Source organism: Callorhinchus milii, unplaced genomic scaffold, assembly GCF_018977255.1.
Source record: "Callorhinchus milii isolate IMCB2004 unplaced genomic scaffold, IMCB_Cmil_1.0 Scaffold3, whole genome shotgun sequence".
Taxonomy (NCBI): Eukaryota; Metazoa; Chordata; class Chondrichthyes; order Chimaeriformes; family Callorhinchidae; genus Callorhinchus; species Callorhinchus milii.
Window position 1 is genome coordinate 56434487 of NW_024704744.1, and position 14998 is coordinate 56449484.

Consider the following 14998-nt stretch of genomic DNA (forward strand, 5'->3'; position numbering starts at 1 on the left):
CGCAGAGGGGAGCCAATTAGGAGGGCCTCAGTCTTGCTGATGTTCAACTGAAGAAAGTTAGCTCTCCTCCAGGACTTGATGTCTGACAGACATTCAGTCAAGACAGCAGTGGTCCTGGAGTCGAGGGTGGAGGCAGAAAGGTAGAGTTGGGTGTCATCCACATCTGGATGTTGACCCCATGTCTGCGGATAATGTCACCAAGCGCGAGCAAATAGATGTTGATGAGGAGGGGACCAAGGACAGAGCCATGAGGAACGCCACACAAAACGGTGTGGGGGCTAAAGGAGAAGCCAATTGAGGAGATGAAGTGCAGGCAGTGTGAGAGGTACAATCTGAACCATTCAAGTACAGCGCCATGGATGTTGAGGTGAGAGGAGAGGCTGTGGATGAGGATAGAGTGGTCGACGGTGTCGGAAGCAGCAAAAAGGTCAAGGAGGACGAGGAGGCCGAGGGAGCCCTGGTCGCAGGTAGACAGACCAGGGCAGTTTCTGTACTGTGGGCGGCATGGAAGCCCGATTGGAGGGGTTCGAGAAGGGAGTGGTGGGAGAGGAAGGAGTGAAGCTGAGAAGCAACAACTCATTCCAGGACCTTGGAGAGGAAGGGGAGGTTGGAGATGGGGGGGTAATTAGGGAGTAGAGAAGGGTCCAGGGAGGGTTTCTTAAGGATAGGAGTGATGACAGCAGTTTTTAATGGGGTGGGAACAGTACCAGAGGACAGGTACTGGATTGAACAGTCAGCTTAGAAGACTTGAGTTCAAGTCCCAATGACACGTTTTGATGAGCGGCGACATGAATTTAAGTACGATTTGCAGTGTTTGGATTTTGGTCCGCAATCTAATCATCTAGTTAAGCAAACCCACATTATAAAGAAGGCATTATAACAGGATTCTACTCCAACTTGACAGGAAAGGGTTATAATTGCAGCATTTCTATTGTAGCCACTTTTGTTTTTCTCATCCACACAATCTCAGTATCTTGGAGCCATTTGAAACGGGGGCTCGGTAAGTGAGAGTGCTTCAAAAATGAAAGGCACAATATTGCAGTGTGAATCTGACATGACATGTCTCCAGCACAGTGGGAGAGGAAAGCATTGAACAAGTCGCACTGAAGTAGAATTCAGTTTGCCTTTGCAATAGGGAACATTATGATAAAATGCCTCATCGTATTTCAGACCTGCACCTCACAAACAGATACTGTATCCAGAATGCAGAACATTACACAGCACATCAGTCACAGCATTCAGACAACCAAAAATAAGACAGTTGATTAAGTCTTCAAAGCTTGTTATTTAACTGTGCTTATTGAGGATAGCGGCAGAAGGTAGGGGGAGGTGTCACAGACGGATGGGTAGAATTGTACCAGACTCCTCTATCGTAGGCTACAGATCTGTAAATTCAGTGGCAAAGAGCAAGTGTTTGCACTGAAACACAGTGGCTCATTTAATAATATCAAGATTTTCGGCATCAGCCAATTTGTTTTCTCACAGCTACTGGTCTAAGAGATGATTTGAACAGTGCCTTTTTCTGCTAAAATCACTTAAAGGGAGAACCGTCTTTTAGATCCTGCATTGTATCAATTGTGCTCCAGTACAAGTGCTCTGCTAGCATTTAAACATACCCAGTATGTACTGGAGAGGATGCATATCGTCCTTGTCTACATAATTCAGGTACCTAACTATGATACTGAATTTATGATGGAGATATCCTTTAATCCTAATCCCATTCATTGTCTCCTGGGATTTTTACTGACAATCCCCTTGGAATCAGGGTGTAGATTTTTCACCCTTAGCATTTCAGAGTGCACAAATTTTGGACAATTCCTAATTTCTTATTTTTAAGTCAGTATATTGTTTTTTTCAAGACCTACAGAAAACCAACTTCATAAATAAGAATGAATTGAAGAAATATTCAAAGTTTGCACTCTCTAAATTGCTAAGAAAAATCCAAGTTTAAATTAAAGGGAATTTATCTTCCCTCCCCCATTCCCACAGAATTGAACCTGCAACCTCTGCTTTGTATGGCTTAATTCTACACAAGGACTTAAGATCTGGTTGATTAGTTATTTGCCATCAAAAAGGACTGTAATAATGATCCTTGAATTTGATACAGCCGCGTAGTGACTGTGCAGGCGAATGGGCCTGCACCTATAAGCAGCAGACATGCACCAGAAGTGATCTTTGACAGTTCCTCCCTATGTTACTATTGTTCTGTGGAATCCTGTAGCGCAGTGCTTAGAGCACTCGCCTCACAAGCGAGAGACCTGGGTCCGATTCCCAGCAGGGCGAAACCTTGGGCAAGTTTCCTTACTCCACATGCCTGATAATAATCCCTCAAGAAAAGAACAATAATAAAATTAGTCACTTCAATTCACGACTGTTTGTGGGACACTGCTGTGCGCAACTGGCTGCCCCGGTTCGCCCACAAATATAGAATCAATTCACTTTACAGTATATCCTGTGAAGCGCTTTGAGACGTCTAGAAGACGTGAAAAGCGCTATATCAAATGCAAGGATTATTATTATTAAAATTGTGATTCTCTCCTGTTCACACAGCTTCCACCAAAGTACAGGAGAAAACTCCAAATAAAATGTACAAAAGATGAACTACAAATGATACAAACATAAGCAGCTTTCTGCCAGTGGGTAAAATAAGTAATTGAATCGCGAGGTAATGCTGCTGTCCTGGCAGTTTAGGAAGTGGTTTAGAAGCTACATTGAATGATTGCCTTGTAATGCATTGCTGGCCATCTATTCTCCTCTATGAAACTTCATCTATCTGGTGCGAGTTAAACAAATGAAGACTTGCTGATGTCTACAAAGCAGCTGTTCATCAGAAAATTTCTCCTGGGACAGTCACATAGCTGTGAAAAAACAATGCTTGTGAGGCCTAAAGGTTACACTGACATTCCCCTCTTTAAACTTTGAAGCTGACACTAAACTCTCCGAATAAGTGTTATTTGCAATGCCATTTTGAATATCAAACACACTGCTTTCCCACTGCCACAGAAACGCACTCCAGCTCACAGAGATGAAAGACTTATACTGTATTATCATCTGCTTCTTTTCTCAGTCTGGTTTGCTCTCTTAACTTCTGCATCAAGTGCTCTATTTTCAGGTTACAGCACAGGTGGGTGTGGGGAGGGGTGTATCCAGGCACGAGAAGATGTGGAAGAGAAACCTGGAGTCTTTCTTGCTCCACATGAAACCCACCACCTGCTCCCTTGACCCTATTCCCTCTTAGCTCCTGACCACCCAAATTCCCCTCCTCTCTCCCTTGGTATCCAATATCATCAACCTCTCTCTATCTCCTTGTACTCCCCACTTTTCAAAACTGCCACATCTACCCCTCTTCAGGAAGCCTTCCAGCAGTACCTCAACAAATACTATGGGGACCCCAAGCCTTGGCTCTTGCCAACCTGCGCCTAATACTTTCCGGAATTAGGTAAGCGGGTTGCATCCCTCCAGGGAGAGGGTGCGCATTCCATTCCAACAATGTATCTCTGGGATTTCCATGTGTAGGTATGCATGGAAATCCCAACTTGGTTTGGGTTTCCGCACATGCTCTCAAAAAATTCAGAAAGCCTTCACTTGGCCCTTCCATGCTCTCCAGCTACCACAGATCTCCTGCTTGTCCTTCTCCAAGGACCTGGAACCAGTCTTTGACTCCCAACTTCACTTCTTTACTGCACTTTGTTTCACACTGTGGGTGAGATGGTATCTGCATTGTAGGGTCCCAAGGAGAAAGTGCTCCAACCACTCCCAGCACTCTCTCCTTGGGCCCCTACAATGCAGGTACCATCTCACCCACAACGCAGAGACTGCCCTGGTCAGTCTCCAAAGACATTCACCCCGTCCTCGCCATACACAAAAGAAAATTCACTCGTTCATTTATGCTATGAGAATGTCAGCCCCAGAATGCCTGCGTGTTACATAAATAAATTTACATTTCAACAGTTCAATATAACAAGAACAAAATTACATTTATATGGCACCTTTCACGTCACAAGCACATCCTTCAATGAACAAAGAAGACAAAGCTTGCTCATGCCCACCCTGACCAACAAGCATGCTAAGCCTGCGACAAAAGTGAATGAATTCCATTTGTGAATTATTGAATAACTTTGAAAGGGCAGCAAAGGAGATCATATTTTTCTCACAATCTCTCATTTTTGGATACTCTTAAGCCATCCTTCCTTTCTGTAGAAACACATCGGATGTGCTAATATATTGCTATCTTTTGCTGTGGAATAGTAAATTATTTTTAATGGACCTGGAACTCATTATACCTCCAACAGTGCACTGCAACGTGAGTTGATTATTACCGAGCCTACTGTATAAACTGAAATCCATTGCCAGCTCACTATTAAGAGTAAAAGTTGAGAGCAGAGGATATGTGAACATCTCACATTGCTGCACAAATGCTTTGTGCACAGTGAAATAGCAACCATATCTATTATTGTATTTTTGTGCTCAGCTGGGTGTCTGACACATGTTGAAACTAATCACCATGCTTAAGAGTATCCAAAGCAAACTGAGTACCATGCATATATCGACACATGGAAATCCCAGAGATATTTGATGGAATGGAATTTGTATTCTCTCCCTGGAAGGACACATCCTGCTTACCGAATTCCGGAGAGTATTAGGCACAGGTTGGCAAGAGCCAAGACTTGGGGATCCTAGAATGTATATTGGGGTTCTGCTGGAGTCTAACCAGCTAAAGCCACATAGCCTGCCATTTAGAGCACTGTCTGGCAAGGTTTCCTGCTGTTTATCCAGCTAGAACCACTCTACCCATTAGGGCTTTGGCTTGCAGGGTTAAGGGGAGCTGAATGGGAAAAGACCCTACCCCAGTGATCGGTCCATGCTTCCAAATCCTGCCAATGTGCCAGGCTGGCTGGGCTGTCAACAGCAGTATCCTGCAGTACTACGAACCTATCTGGTTCAGGAACTTGTATTAGAATTCCATATTAGTGTGGAATTCTTCACCCAGGTCACCCCTCCGCAGTGTGCAGATACTACATATCACCCATGGCATTATTCAAAAATTCAAAGGTCCTGGCCAACAATCCCCCAAATAAAATTGGTCATTCACTTCATGGCTATTTGTGGGGCACGGCCACTAGCAAATGCGAGCAAAAAGTACAGTCACTATGCTTTACAGTTAATCCTGTGGTGTTTTGGGGCAGCATCCTGATATGAAAAAATATCAAATTTAAGGAGTAGTTTTATTATTATTAGGCTACCAGTGATACAATGTGATTGAAAAGCATTAGAGGTTTAGCAATCTGCCAAACAGCTTGGTTGCTGTTATTATGGCACTAAACACTGTCTGGCTCAATACAACAGCAACAAGACTCAATTCTGAAACTATACTGCACTTCACTGCACATTTTGTCATCCATTTTACTGGCACCAGTATTGATCCATTGAGGAAAATGTGTAGAGAAATGTAACACTGGGATCACATTCCACCAATCTGTCAGTAGTCTTTGTGTAACCAACCTCCCACAAGAAAAAAAACTTATTTAATTTGTGATCTCATCTGCATCCCAATGGAATTGGAGACACACAAGAGGTTTGGCAAGCAACATGGTGCATTGAAGGGGAGAGCTAAACTCAGGCTCTGAAGTAGGAACTAGCTTGGGTGCTAAAACATGGGAGACTCTCACTCTAGTCAGACTGCCAGAAATAAAGTTTTGAGGTACAAAAAAATATTCAGGGATTGAGGAACCGAAGTTAGTGGAGACACCAATCAGTTTCCCTAGAGCTAATCAGGAATAAATCTACATTATATTTAGAAAATGGGACAGTATTGCAAGTGCCTTTCTTGTAGGAAAATGTCTTAAAGTGCTTTAGAGAGATGGACTGCCTCCCCAGGATGGGCATTAAGCGGGGATAGGGTGCAGTCAAAGAGATAGGTTTTTAGTAGGGGGTTGAAAGCAGATTGTGTGTGTGTGTGTGTGCGTGTGTGTGTGTGTATGTGTGTGAGGTGGGTGGGGGGAGGATTTGGGGAGAGATTTCTATTGTCTGGAGGCAAAGTGCCTCGAAAATCCGGCCACATAGAAGGCGGTGGACATCAAGGAGGTCTGAGGGAATAAGACTCCAGGAAAGCATTTGAAAGCAAGAATGAGGATATTGAAAACAATCTGCTAGCGAATACAAAACCAAAGGAGCCTGGTTCGGCTAAGGTGGACTGACAACAACAGAATGCAACAAAGTACATTTATATCGTGACTTTCACATTGGGTGGACGTCTCAAGGTGCTGGATTTGGGCAGCAAAAAGCTGGAACCCAATGGGGTCAATTTAGGGATTCAATTCATATCTAATGCATGGAATTTTCAGGCTTTGCCATTGAGAATTAATGTAGGCATTAGATTCAAACTGGATTTCATTATTGTTAAAGTTCAAGCAGAATTGGCAGAATGGTGACTGGATAAATTCAGCTCATCTCCACTCTGATCTGGGCCGCTTGTTCCAGTAGTCTTGTCTTGTCTCTGCTCTCACTGTAACCTGCCAAGAGAGAGCTCAGGACATTCAGGAAAACATGGTAAGAAAATGATCAGCCATTCAGTGTGGGGATGCTCCACAGTACCCTGTCATTCAAAGCTGTCAAGACACTGAGTGCCATCAGCTCACATTGCTCATGACTGTCATGGCAATGACGAGCACCAGGACAGTTACGTCAATTAATGCCGGGGCTCGGATTCCCCCTCCGAAATGGATGTTGCTGCAGGAATTTTTTTTAAAATATTCTGTCCCTGCTCTCTGGAACCCCCATCCCTGAGTTCCTTGGTATCACCTACTCTATCCCCACTTTTAAAGCCTGCCTCAAGATCTCTTTGACTGCAATTTTTAGTCATCTTTCCCCTCTTAACTCGCCTCCCTACCCAACTCAGGTGCCAATCCAGCAGTGTGGGATGCTTTGAGAGCACTTCTAACATGAAAGGCGTTCTATAAATGTAAATTGTATTGTAATCGTATTGTTTGTGTACCTGTAAGCTGTGTGAGTCATTTAACATACTGCAAAATAACCTGTAGATTGGCCAGACTGGATGGGTGGGTAGGCTGGGTGGGAGAGGTTTCAAATCCAAGGGATAATTTTACATAGCAAGCTGCATCCAGATGAATCCACTGGTATTCATACCAGTTATATAAGCTCATTATTGATTGATGACAGTAAAAAAAAAGATTTTGCATAAAATCGCATCTTCTATACCCGACAACAGCTGCTACAAACATGAGCACAAAACCTTAGCTACCGTCAACTAAGAGCTGGAAGGATTCACTTGCCCACGGATTACATCCTGAATACAGCCTGAACCTTTACTGCAATGGGTGCTTTTTGTGACTTTTAAAAGGCACTTGTTTTTCATCATATAATTGTTCCAAATTTTGCTAAAGGTGGATCCTGCTGCAGAAAATAAGAGAATAAGAGTACAGCATAAAAGAACATTACCTACTGTGGTTAGAAAGTACTTCTAGATACTAATATATATTTTTGCAAAATGTAGGAAACTCCTGTACACAAATTGGTTAGGAGGTTCATCTACAAGCCTGGCTCAGTTGATAGCACTCTCACTTGAGTCAGGAGGTTGTTAGTTAAAGTCCTACATTGGAACCTCAAGTTCATAGTCTTAGGCTGACAATTCAATGCAATGCTAGGGAAACACTGCATTTTCAGAGGTGTTAGCTTTCAAATGAGACGCTAAACCAAGGTGCCATCTGTGGGTTCAGGTGAACGTTAAAGATCCCACGCTACCATTCAAAAACAAACAAATTGCATTTATATTGCGCCTTTCACATCGGAAGAGAAGGGAGTTTCTCCTGGTATCCTGGCCATCAATTTCCCCCCTCAAAAATGATTTACTTCATAACTATTTGTGTGACACTGCTGTGTGCAAATTGGTTGCCATGTTCGCCAACAAATATCCAGGCACTGCATTTTATAGTAAAATCTTGTGAAACGTTTCGATGATGTGATAAGATAACATATCAAATGCAAGTATTATTGTATTATTAATTATTTGATTGTGAAAAGGCTTGGATTATAAATGCACTGGTTGAATATGGGATATTGAAAATGTAGTTCAAGCATATTTTAAGCAAAGAGACAAATGTGCAGGTTATGTGATTTTTAATATCTGCCTAAACAGGTAGACCGGAACTTACTGGGTTTACTGTCTTGTTTGAAAAATGTCATCTCTGACAATGCAGCTCTGCCCTAAAGCTGCACTGGAATGTCAGCCTAGATATGAGCTCAAGTTCCCCAATGTATCCTTAGCACCCTCTCTTCAGACTTGAACGCAGCATTCATACTATGTATTTTTCTGCCAAAGTTAGACTCTGTATGTAGTTTGCATCACATTCAGGTCATTGCTCATTATCCAACAGACAACGTCGTCATGCAAATTTATTGAAAGTGGAGACTATAATTAGTTTGGGTTTAAGCCAAACTCCAGGGTCTGAATTAATCTTGGAGTATATGTATCACCAATTAATTTTGTCATAATTTATTACCCAAGCATAAGCAGGCATAGTCCATGTAATGAACATTTATATTCAGTGTGTGCTTCATCCAAAGACTGAACTGAAGTCATGTTTTGCTTGGTTCTAAGCTGATCAGTTTTAAATTGTGTGTCAGCCCGGCTCAGTTATTACTTATAATAATAATAATTAAAACGATAACAATATAATAATAATAATCCTGATCACATTGTTTAAATGTATCAAAACACTTCACCGGATTTACTGTAAAGTGTAATGGTTGTGTAATTGTGCACATACATTGGTGACTCTTTAGCCTTTGGGTCAGAAGGTTGGGGGTTCAAGTCCTACATTGGGGATTTTGAAGTCACAGTCCAAGTTGACACTCCAGTGCAGTATTGAGGGAGAGCTCCATTGTCAGAAATGCCACAGATGAGACATTAAACTGAGGTGCGGTCTGCCTGTTTAAGTGGACGATAAAGAAGCCATCATGCTTTTGAAATATTGCTGTTTCTCCATATTATGTGCTACAGGGATGCAAATACAACAGGATTTGTGTTGCTGCGTTAAAGGAAATTGCATCTTCCTAACAAGAGAAAGCAAAATCCGTGCTCTTGTGCCCAAAAAGCACTTAAACCAAGCAACAACTCACATTGTGGACTGAGAAGAAACATTCAAGTTAACTGCCTGCTGGTTAAAGATTGGATAAAATTGTTCATTTTTCAGCCCTGCCTTTTATGGAATAGTTGTAATTATGAGGAAATATAATTCCACATGTTTCTCCTGAAAACATTTTTTCACAGATTCATCTACAAAACAGTCACACCACTTGACAGCACATTCCGTGGCATGCATTGATATGTCCGACTGACATGAGCGGCGCTCTACCACAAAAAGGATTATTATATTTTACTTTAAAGAATTGGGTAGAGATTCATAACTGAAGTCACATCCCACACTCAAACAGTGAGGCATGAAGCATTTAAGAATAATAAAGTTCGGAGTTTGAAATAAAATGGACTTGGTGGTCTGAACGGCCCGTTTCCATGCTGTATCATTCCTCGCAATTCTATGCAAGTTTGAGCAGATTTTCGCACATACAAACTTAGATTCAAACTTCACCATCCATCAACACATTTTTTAGCCTGAAGCCTTTCTGTAACAAGCACCAACCCAAAGCAAGGGTTTTATTTTTGCAGTTCCAACACAAATTTTCTACAAAATAAGTGCAATTTGTACAGCTGTTTATTTTGCACAACCTTTGAGAATGAAATGATTAATAAATCGCAGTTTAGCAAAAAATATTTTCTAAAATATTATGAAAAGCCCACCGATAAGAAACATGTTCTTGGAAGCATGATCCCACCACCCACCTGACAAAATGGCTGGCAAATTGAGAGACATCCTAGAAAGCATACTCACCCCTCCCCACCACTTGTTAAACACTAGTGACTGGATGACAAAGTAAAGATGAATGACGTTTGCTTAAAGGAATGCTGCTTATACGGTCGACCATGCTATCCTCCTCCACCGCTTGTCCTCCCACCTCAACCTTCAAGGCCCTGTTCTTGAATGGTTTAGGTCGTACCTCTCCCACCGTCTTCACTTTGTCTCCACGATTGGTTTTTCCTCCGGACCCCGCACTGTCACGTGCGGTGTCCCTCAGGGCTCTGTCCTCGGTCCCCTCCTCTTCACCCTCTACATGCTCCCCCTTGGTGACATCATCCGCAGACATGGGGTTAACTTCCACATGTATGCGGATGACACCCAACTCTACCTTTCCTCCTCTACCCTCAACTCCACGACCACCGATGTCCTGACAGCCTGCCTGTCTGACATCGAGTCCTGGACGAGAGACAACTTTCTTCAGCTCAACGTGCGTAAAACTGAGGCCCTCCTGATTGGCTCACGTCAGCGCCTCCGCACCTCAGGCTCTGACACCATCAGCATCCAAGGCTGCACTCTCCACCTCTCAAAGCCAGTCAGGAACCTTGGGGTTCTGTTCGACCCTGAGCTGTCCTTTCTCCCTCATATCCGCGCCACAACTGCACCGCCTTCCATCACCTCCGGAACATCGCCAGACTACGGCACTACCTCACCCCTCACGCTGCTGAAACTCTGGTCCACGCCTTTATCACCTCAAGGCTGGACTATGGGAACTCTCTCCTCGCCGGCCTTCCCGGCACCTCCCTCCACAAGCTGCAGGTCATTCAGAACTCTGCAGCTCGTGTACTGTCCCGCACCAGGCTTCGGGAACACATCACTCCCTCCCTCGCTTGCCTCCACTGGATCCCCATCCCCCAGAGGATCGATTTCAAGATCCTCATCCTCACCTACAAGGCCATTCACGGCCTTGCTCCCTCCTACCTCTCTGACCTACTATCCCCCTACCTACCTGCTCGTACCCTCAGTTCCTCTGGTTCCGGTCTGCTCTACATCCCCCGCCCCAACCGCCCTGCCATCGGTGGCCGGGCCTTCAGCCTCTCAGCCCCGAGGCTCTGGAACTCTATCCCCCAGTGCCTTCGCCGCTCCCTCCCTTTCCTCCTTCAAGGCCGGTCTCAAGACCTTTCTCTTTGACCGTGCCTTCAGCTCCCCTCTCGACTCTCTACCCCCTCCTCGCTTCCTCCCTTCCCTCCCCTCACCCTGACCATTTCCCCCTGCTCGGGTCCTGACCCAACTGTACAGCGCCTTGGGACGTCCTCCCGACGTGAAAGGCGTTCTATAAATGGAATCTTGTTGTTGTTGTTATACGACTAAGACAACCGAACATCTTTAAAAGCTGGGAGCAGTAAAGTGTCCTCACGTACATTCCTAAATACATTTTCAATATGAAGAGTTTATCGGCATCAAATTCACTGAATCCTACTGCCATTGCTGGTATTCCACATGAAGCACCTTCAAAACGAGCAGATCAAACCCAGTTTTGACAGGGATGAAGCTCAAACTTTTGGAATCTTTCCAGTAAGATGTGAAGAACCATACAGGTGCCTCCCTTGAGTCATTTTGCTACTAGCATATTGGCAACAGACTATTTGGCATAAAAACATGGCTCTCGGACTGTCCCACATCTCAGAAAGTATGAAATAACAACCATTGTAGGTTTCAGGATGATGGAAATTAAGGGCACAAAACACACAAATTGGTACACTCTGACACTCAAATTGAAACATTTTTTCCAGTACTCACTTCCTTGGGAGCTTCAATGTTTTCACTTTCTCTTCTGCCTGGTCATCAGCAATACCTACGTGGCAACCCAATGCCAGTAAAGTTCTGCAAAACAACCCATTTGAATAAGAACAGCAGCTTCACCAGTGCCTAAGGCCAGATTGTCAGCAATGAAAATTCTGTCAATAGCAAACGCTAACCAGATACATTTGAAATCCCTATATAACCTATGTAAGCTGCAAGAAATAATTATTTCATCCTCTACATGTTATATTGCACGCCATTCATTTTCCTGAGATAGTCAGTTACTCTAAAATAAGCAAAACCTCACAATTAATTTTCTTTACTCACAATGTGGCAGTAAATATCATCCAAAAAATTTACATTGTTTTGAAAGGATCAAAAAGAGACCGTTAGTCTTAGTCTCACTAAAATAAGCAATTCAGAATTACAGTATTGTGTGCTGTTACAATGACAAAACAGATATGAGCAAGAAATATCTACCATTCAGACAATGGTAGAGAATTGGTCTCCAACTCAGCCTCCTGCATGTGACTTGCTATTTTGTGCCTTGAAGGTTAAGCACCTGCCTCAGTTGACACCTTTGATCTTACTTAACAACCATGCTGATCCATGGGGCTTACTGGAGCTCACCTGAGCCACTCGACAGAATGTCTCAGAGTGACAGAATCATCCATCTCAGGGGATAAAACAGACCTGAAAGTTACCCGAAAGGAGTATACAAGTAAGAAAGCTTTGGAAAGTAGATTCCAGACAGCTTCAAGCAAGATCTATTTGGATAGATATCCAGCCAATTATTTTTTGAAGGAGAGAATTGACAACATCTGACACATGTCAGTGAATCGCAATTCCAACACTGCATCAGTAATAAAGTGATTTCCAAATGAGGGCAGACTTGATAAAACATGATCAGCAGTTTTACTGCAACTGGCTTCCATATGGTTTGAACTGAACACTTACAACAGTAAATCTGCCAGTATACAGACCATTTCATTGCGAGCTATACCACTAACATCTCCACTGGCATTGAAAACTGAGAACATTTTCACCATTCAGCCTCCCAATTATGGATATAACTTTGCTATGCAACATGCTCTTCCCTGTGGCAAGCTCTTTATATGGTTTCCACAGTCAACGTTACTGGCTGTATTCGCTCCGCTTGAGTATTTTTGAAAGAGATTCATTTTAAAATTAATGAGTATGAGCACCTCAATTTGAAGATCTGATATGACTAATCTCTTACCACTCATCTGGGGAAAGATTAGCCCTTTGTTTGTCAAAGTGTGGCAGGTACAATTAAAATGAAGCTGTAGCAGTCACTTAATTTTATGATTTTTTTCATACCGAGTTTAGCATTTAGATGGCGTTCTCTCACAGCTCACCTGGATGGATGGCCTGAAAACACTTTGTCCCAGAAATTGAGGAATTAATTAAAATTGGTTAGATTGTCTCGAGTGGTTTAAATGGAGTGCAGTGAATTTGCACGCATGTTTTGGCGCAACATTTAGCCTGTTCTACTTGCAGTTTAATACCAGGCAAGTACCTCTACCGTAAAGGAGAATCATTGCTCATTCATCGTCCCATATGGTTATTCTGCAGAGTTCTCAGCAGATTTTTTTATGGTCCTGCACATTGAGCATGTGATGCTGATACGCTCAGGTCACCTGGGACCTCCTTCTAACCTACTTCTTCTGTTAAGAACTACAGACGAATGGTATATTGTTTAACGACCACCACACAGCTCTTTCACAACTTAAATAAAGCAGAGCTTACTCTGTGGGTTACTGGTTACATTTCGTACTCATGTTATTAGGAGGAAAAAATGATGGCTTGGCAAACCCAGTGACCTCAGTGAGCAGAGATTACTCTGAATGAAAAGCAGAGAAGAAATTTGCACAGTAATGAGAGCGAGTGCAATGTAATGAAAGCAATGAATCCTGCAACAACTTCCATCTCCCCTTTTAGAAAACAACACACCACTCAGCAGCTCGGCAAAAACCTTACCATCCCGATGTGAAAGACGCTACATAAATGTAAATTTGTATTGTACAATAGTTTATCTTAATCTTTTTTACAGGAAAATAAAAGCATCAAACCGCTTAAGAGGAAATTTCATGCGTATGTGAAGATATAAGAGAAGGGAATAGGGGGATTGGACGCTCATGTGGAGTCTAAGCATGGGCATGGATTATTTGGACTGAATGGCCTATTTCTGTGCCATATCATTCTGTGTAATTCTGTGTAAATAGACTAACAACAACATACATTTGTATAGCACCTTTCACGTCGGGAGGACGCCCCAAGGCGCTGGACAGTGTACAAAATTTAAGACCCGAGCTCGGGGGGGGGAGAAAGGAGGGCAGGGGAAGAGGGATGGCCGATGGCATGGTCAAAGAGGAGGGTTTTGAGACGAGACTTGAAAGAGGCTAAAGAGGGGGCGAGGCGGAGTGTTTGGGGGATGGAATACCAGAGGTTGAGAGCAGAGTGGCTGAAGTCTCTCCCGCCAATGATGGGGTGGGTGAGTCGGGGAAGTGGAGCAGGCCGGAGCCGGCTGAGCAGAGGGAACGGGCAGGTTGGTAGGGGGTTAGGAGGTCGCAGAGGTAGGGTGGGGCGAGGCCATGGAGGACTTTGTAGGTGAAGACCAGGATCTTGAACTGGATCCTCTGAAGGATAGGGAGCCAATAGAGTCGGGCGAGAGTGGGGGAGATGGGGTCACGGAGTTTGGTGCGGGAGAAGACACGGGCTGCAGAGTTCTGGATTATCTGCAGCCTGTGGAGGAAGGAGTTGGGAAGGCCGACAAGCAGAGCGTTTGCATAGTTGAGCCTGGAGGTGACGAAGGCATGAACAGGAGTTTCAGCGGTCTGAGGGGTGAGGTAGTGGCGGAGTCGGGCGATGTTATGTTTTGAGTAGCAAAGCTATCCTATTGAATTATGGAATACTTGTATCTATTCTACATTCAACGTATGAGCTTAAAATGTCAGAATCATTCAGCCCCGAGAGACAGAAGTCTTTGAAGACCTATCAACACTCTGAGGATAACTTGGGGAAATACTGCTTTTTCTCTGGTCTGTACAGTATATGAATAGAAACAAACCTACCGCAAATAAATATCCGTAATATTCAGGACTTTTGCTTGATGACCTCTAACACCAACACTGTTGATGCAGTGCCTTTCTGAGAAGACTAAGTGTATGGATAGAGTTTGGGATAGGATAGATTGGATATGATCTATCGTGTGGAGCAAGCAGGGATTTCCCAACACCTGTTTTCTTCTCATGTTGTCTTACACTCAAATAGTTGAAGTCTGTTCAACAACCCAGAATACT

At 43.5% G+C, this 14998-nt stretch overlaps 1 protein-coding gene across 1 annotated transcript in view; it reads right to left on the reverse strand.

Moving 5' to 3' along the window:
- Positions 1–14998, reverse strand: part of ryr2a (ryanodine receptor 2a (cardiac)) — a 373023-nt gene that overhangs the window by 156236 nt on the left and 201789 nt on the right. Inside the window, 1 exon segment of the mRNA XM_042333111.1 lies at positions 11673–11756. Coding sequence (XP_042189045.1) covers positions 11673–11756 — 84 coding nt within the window.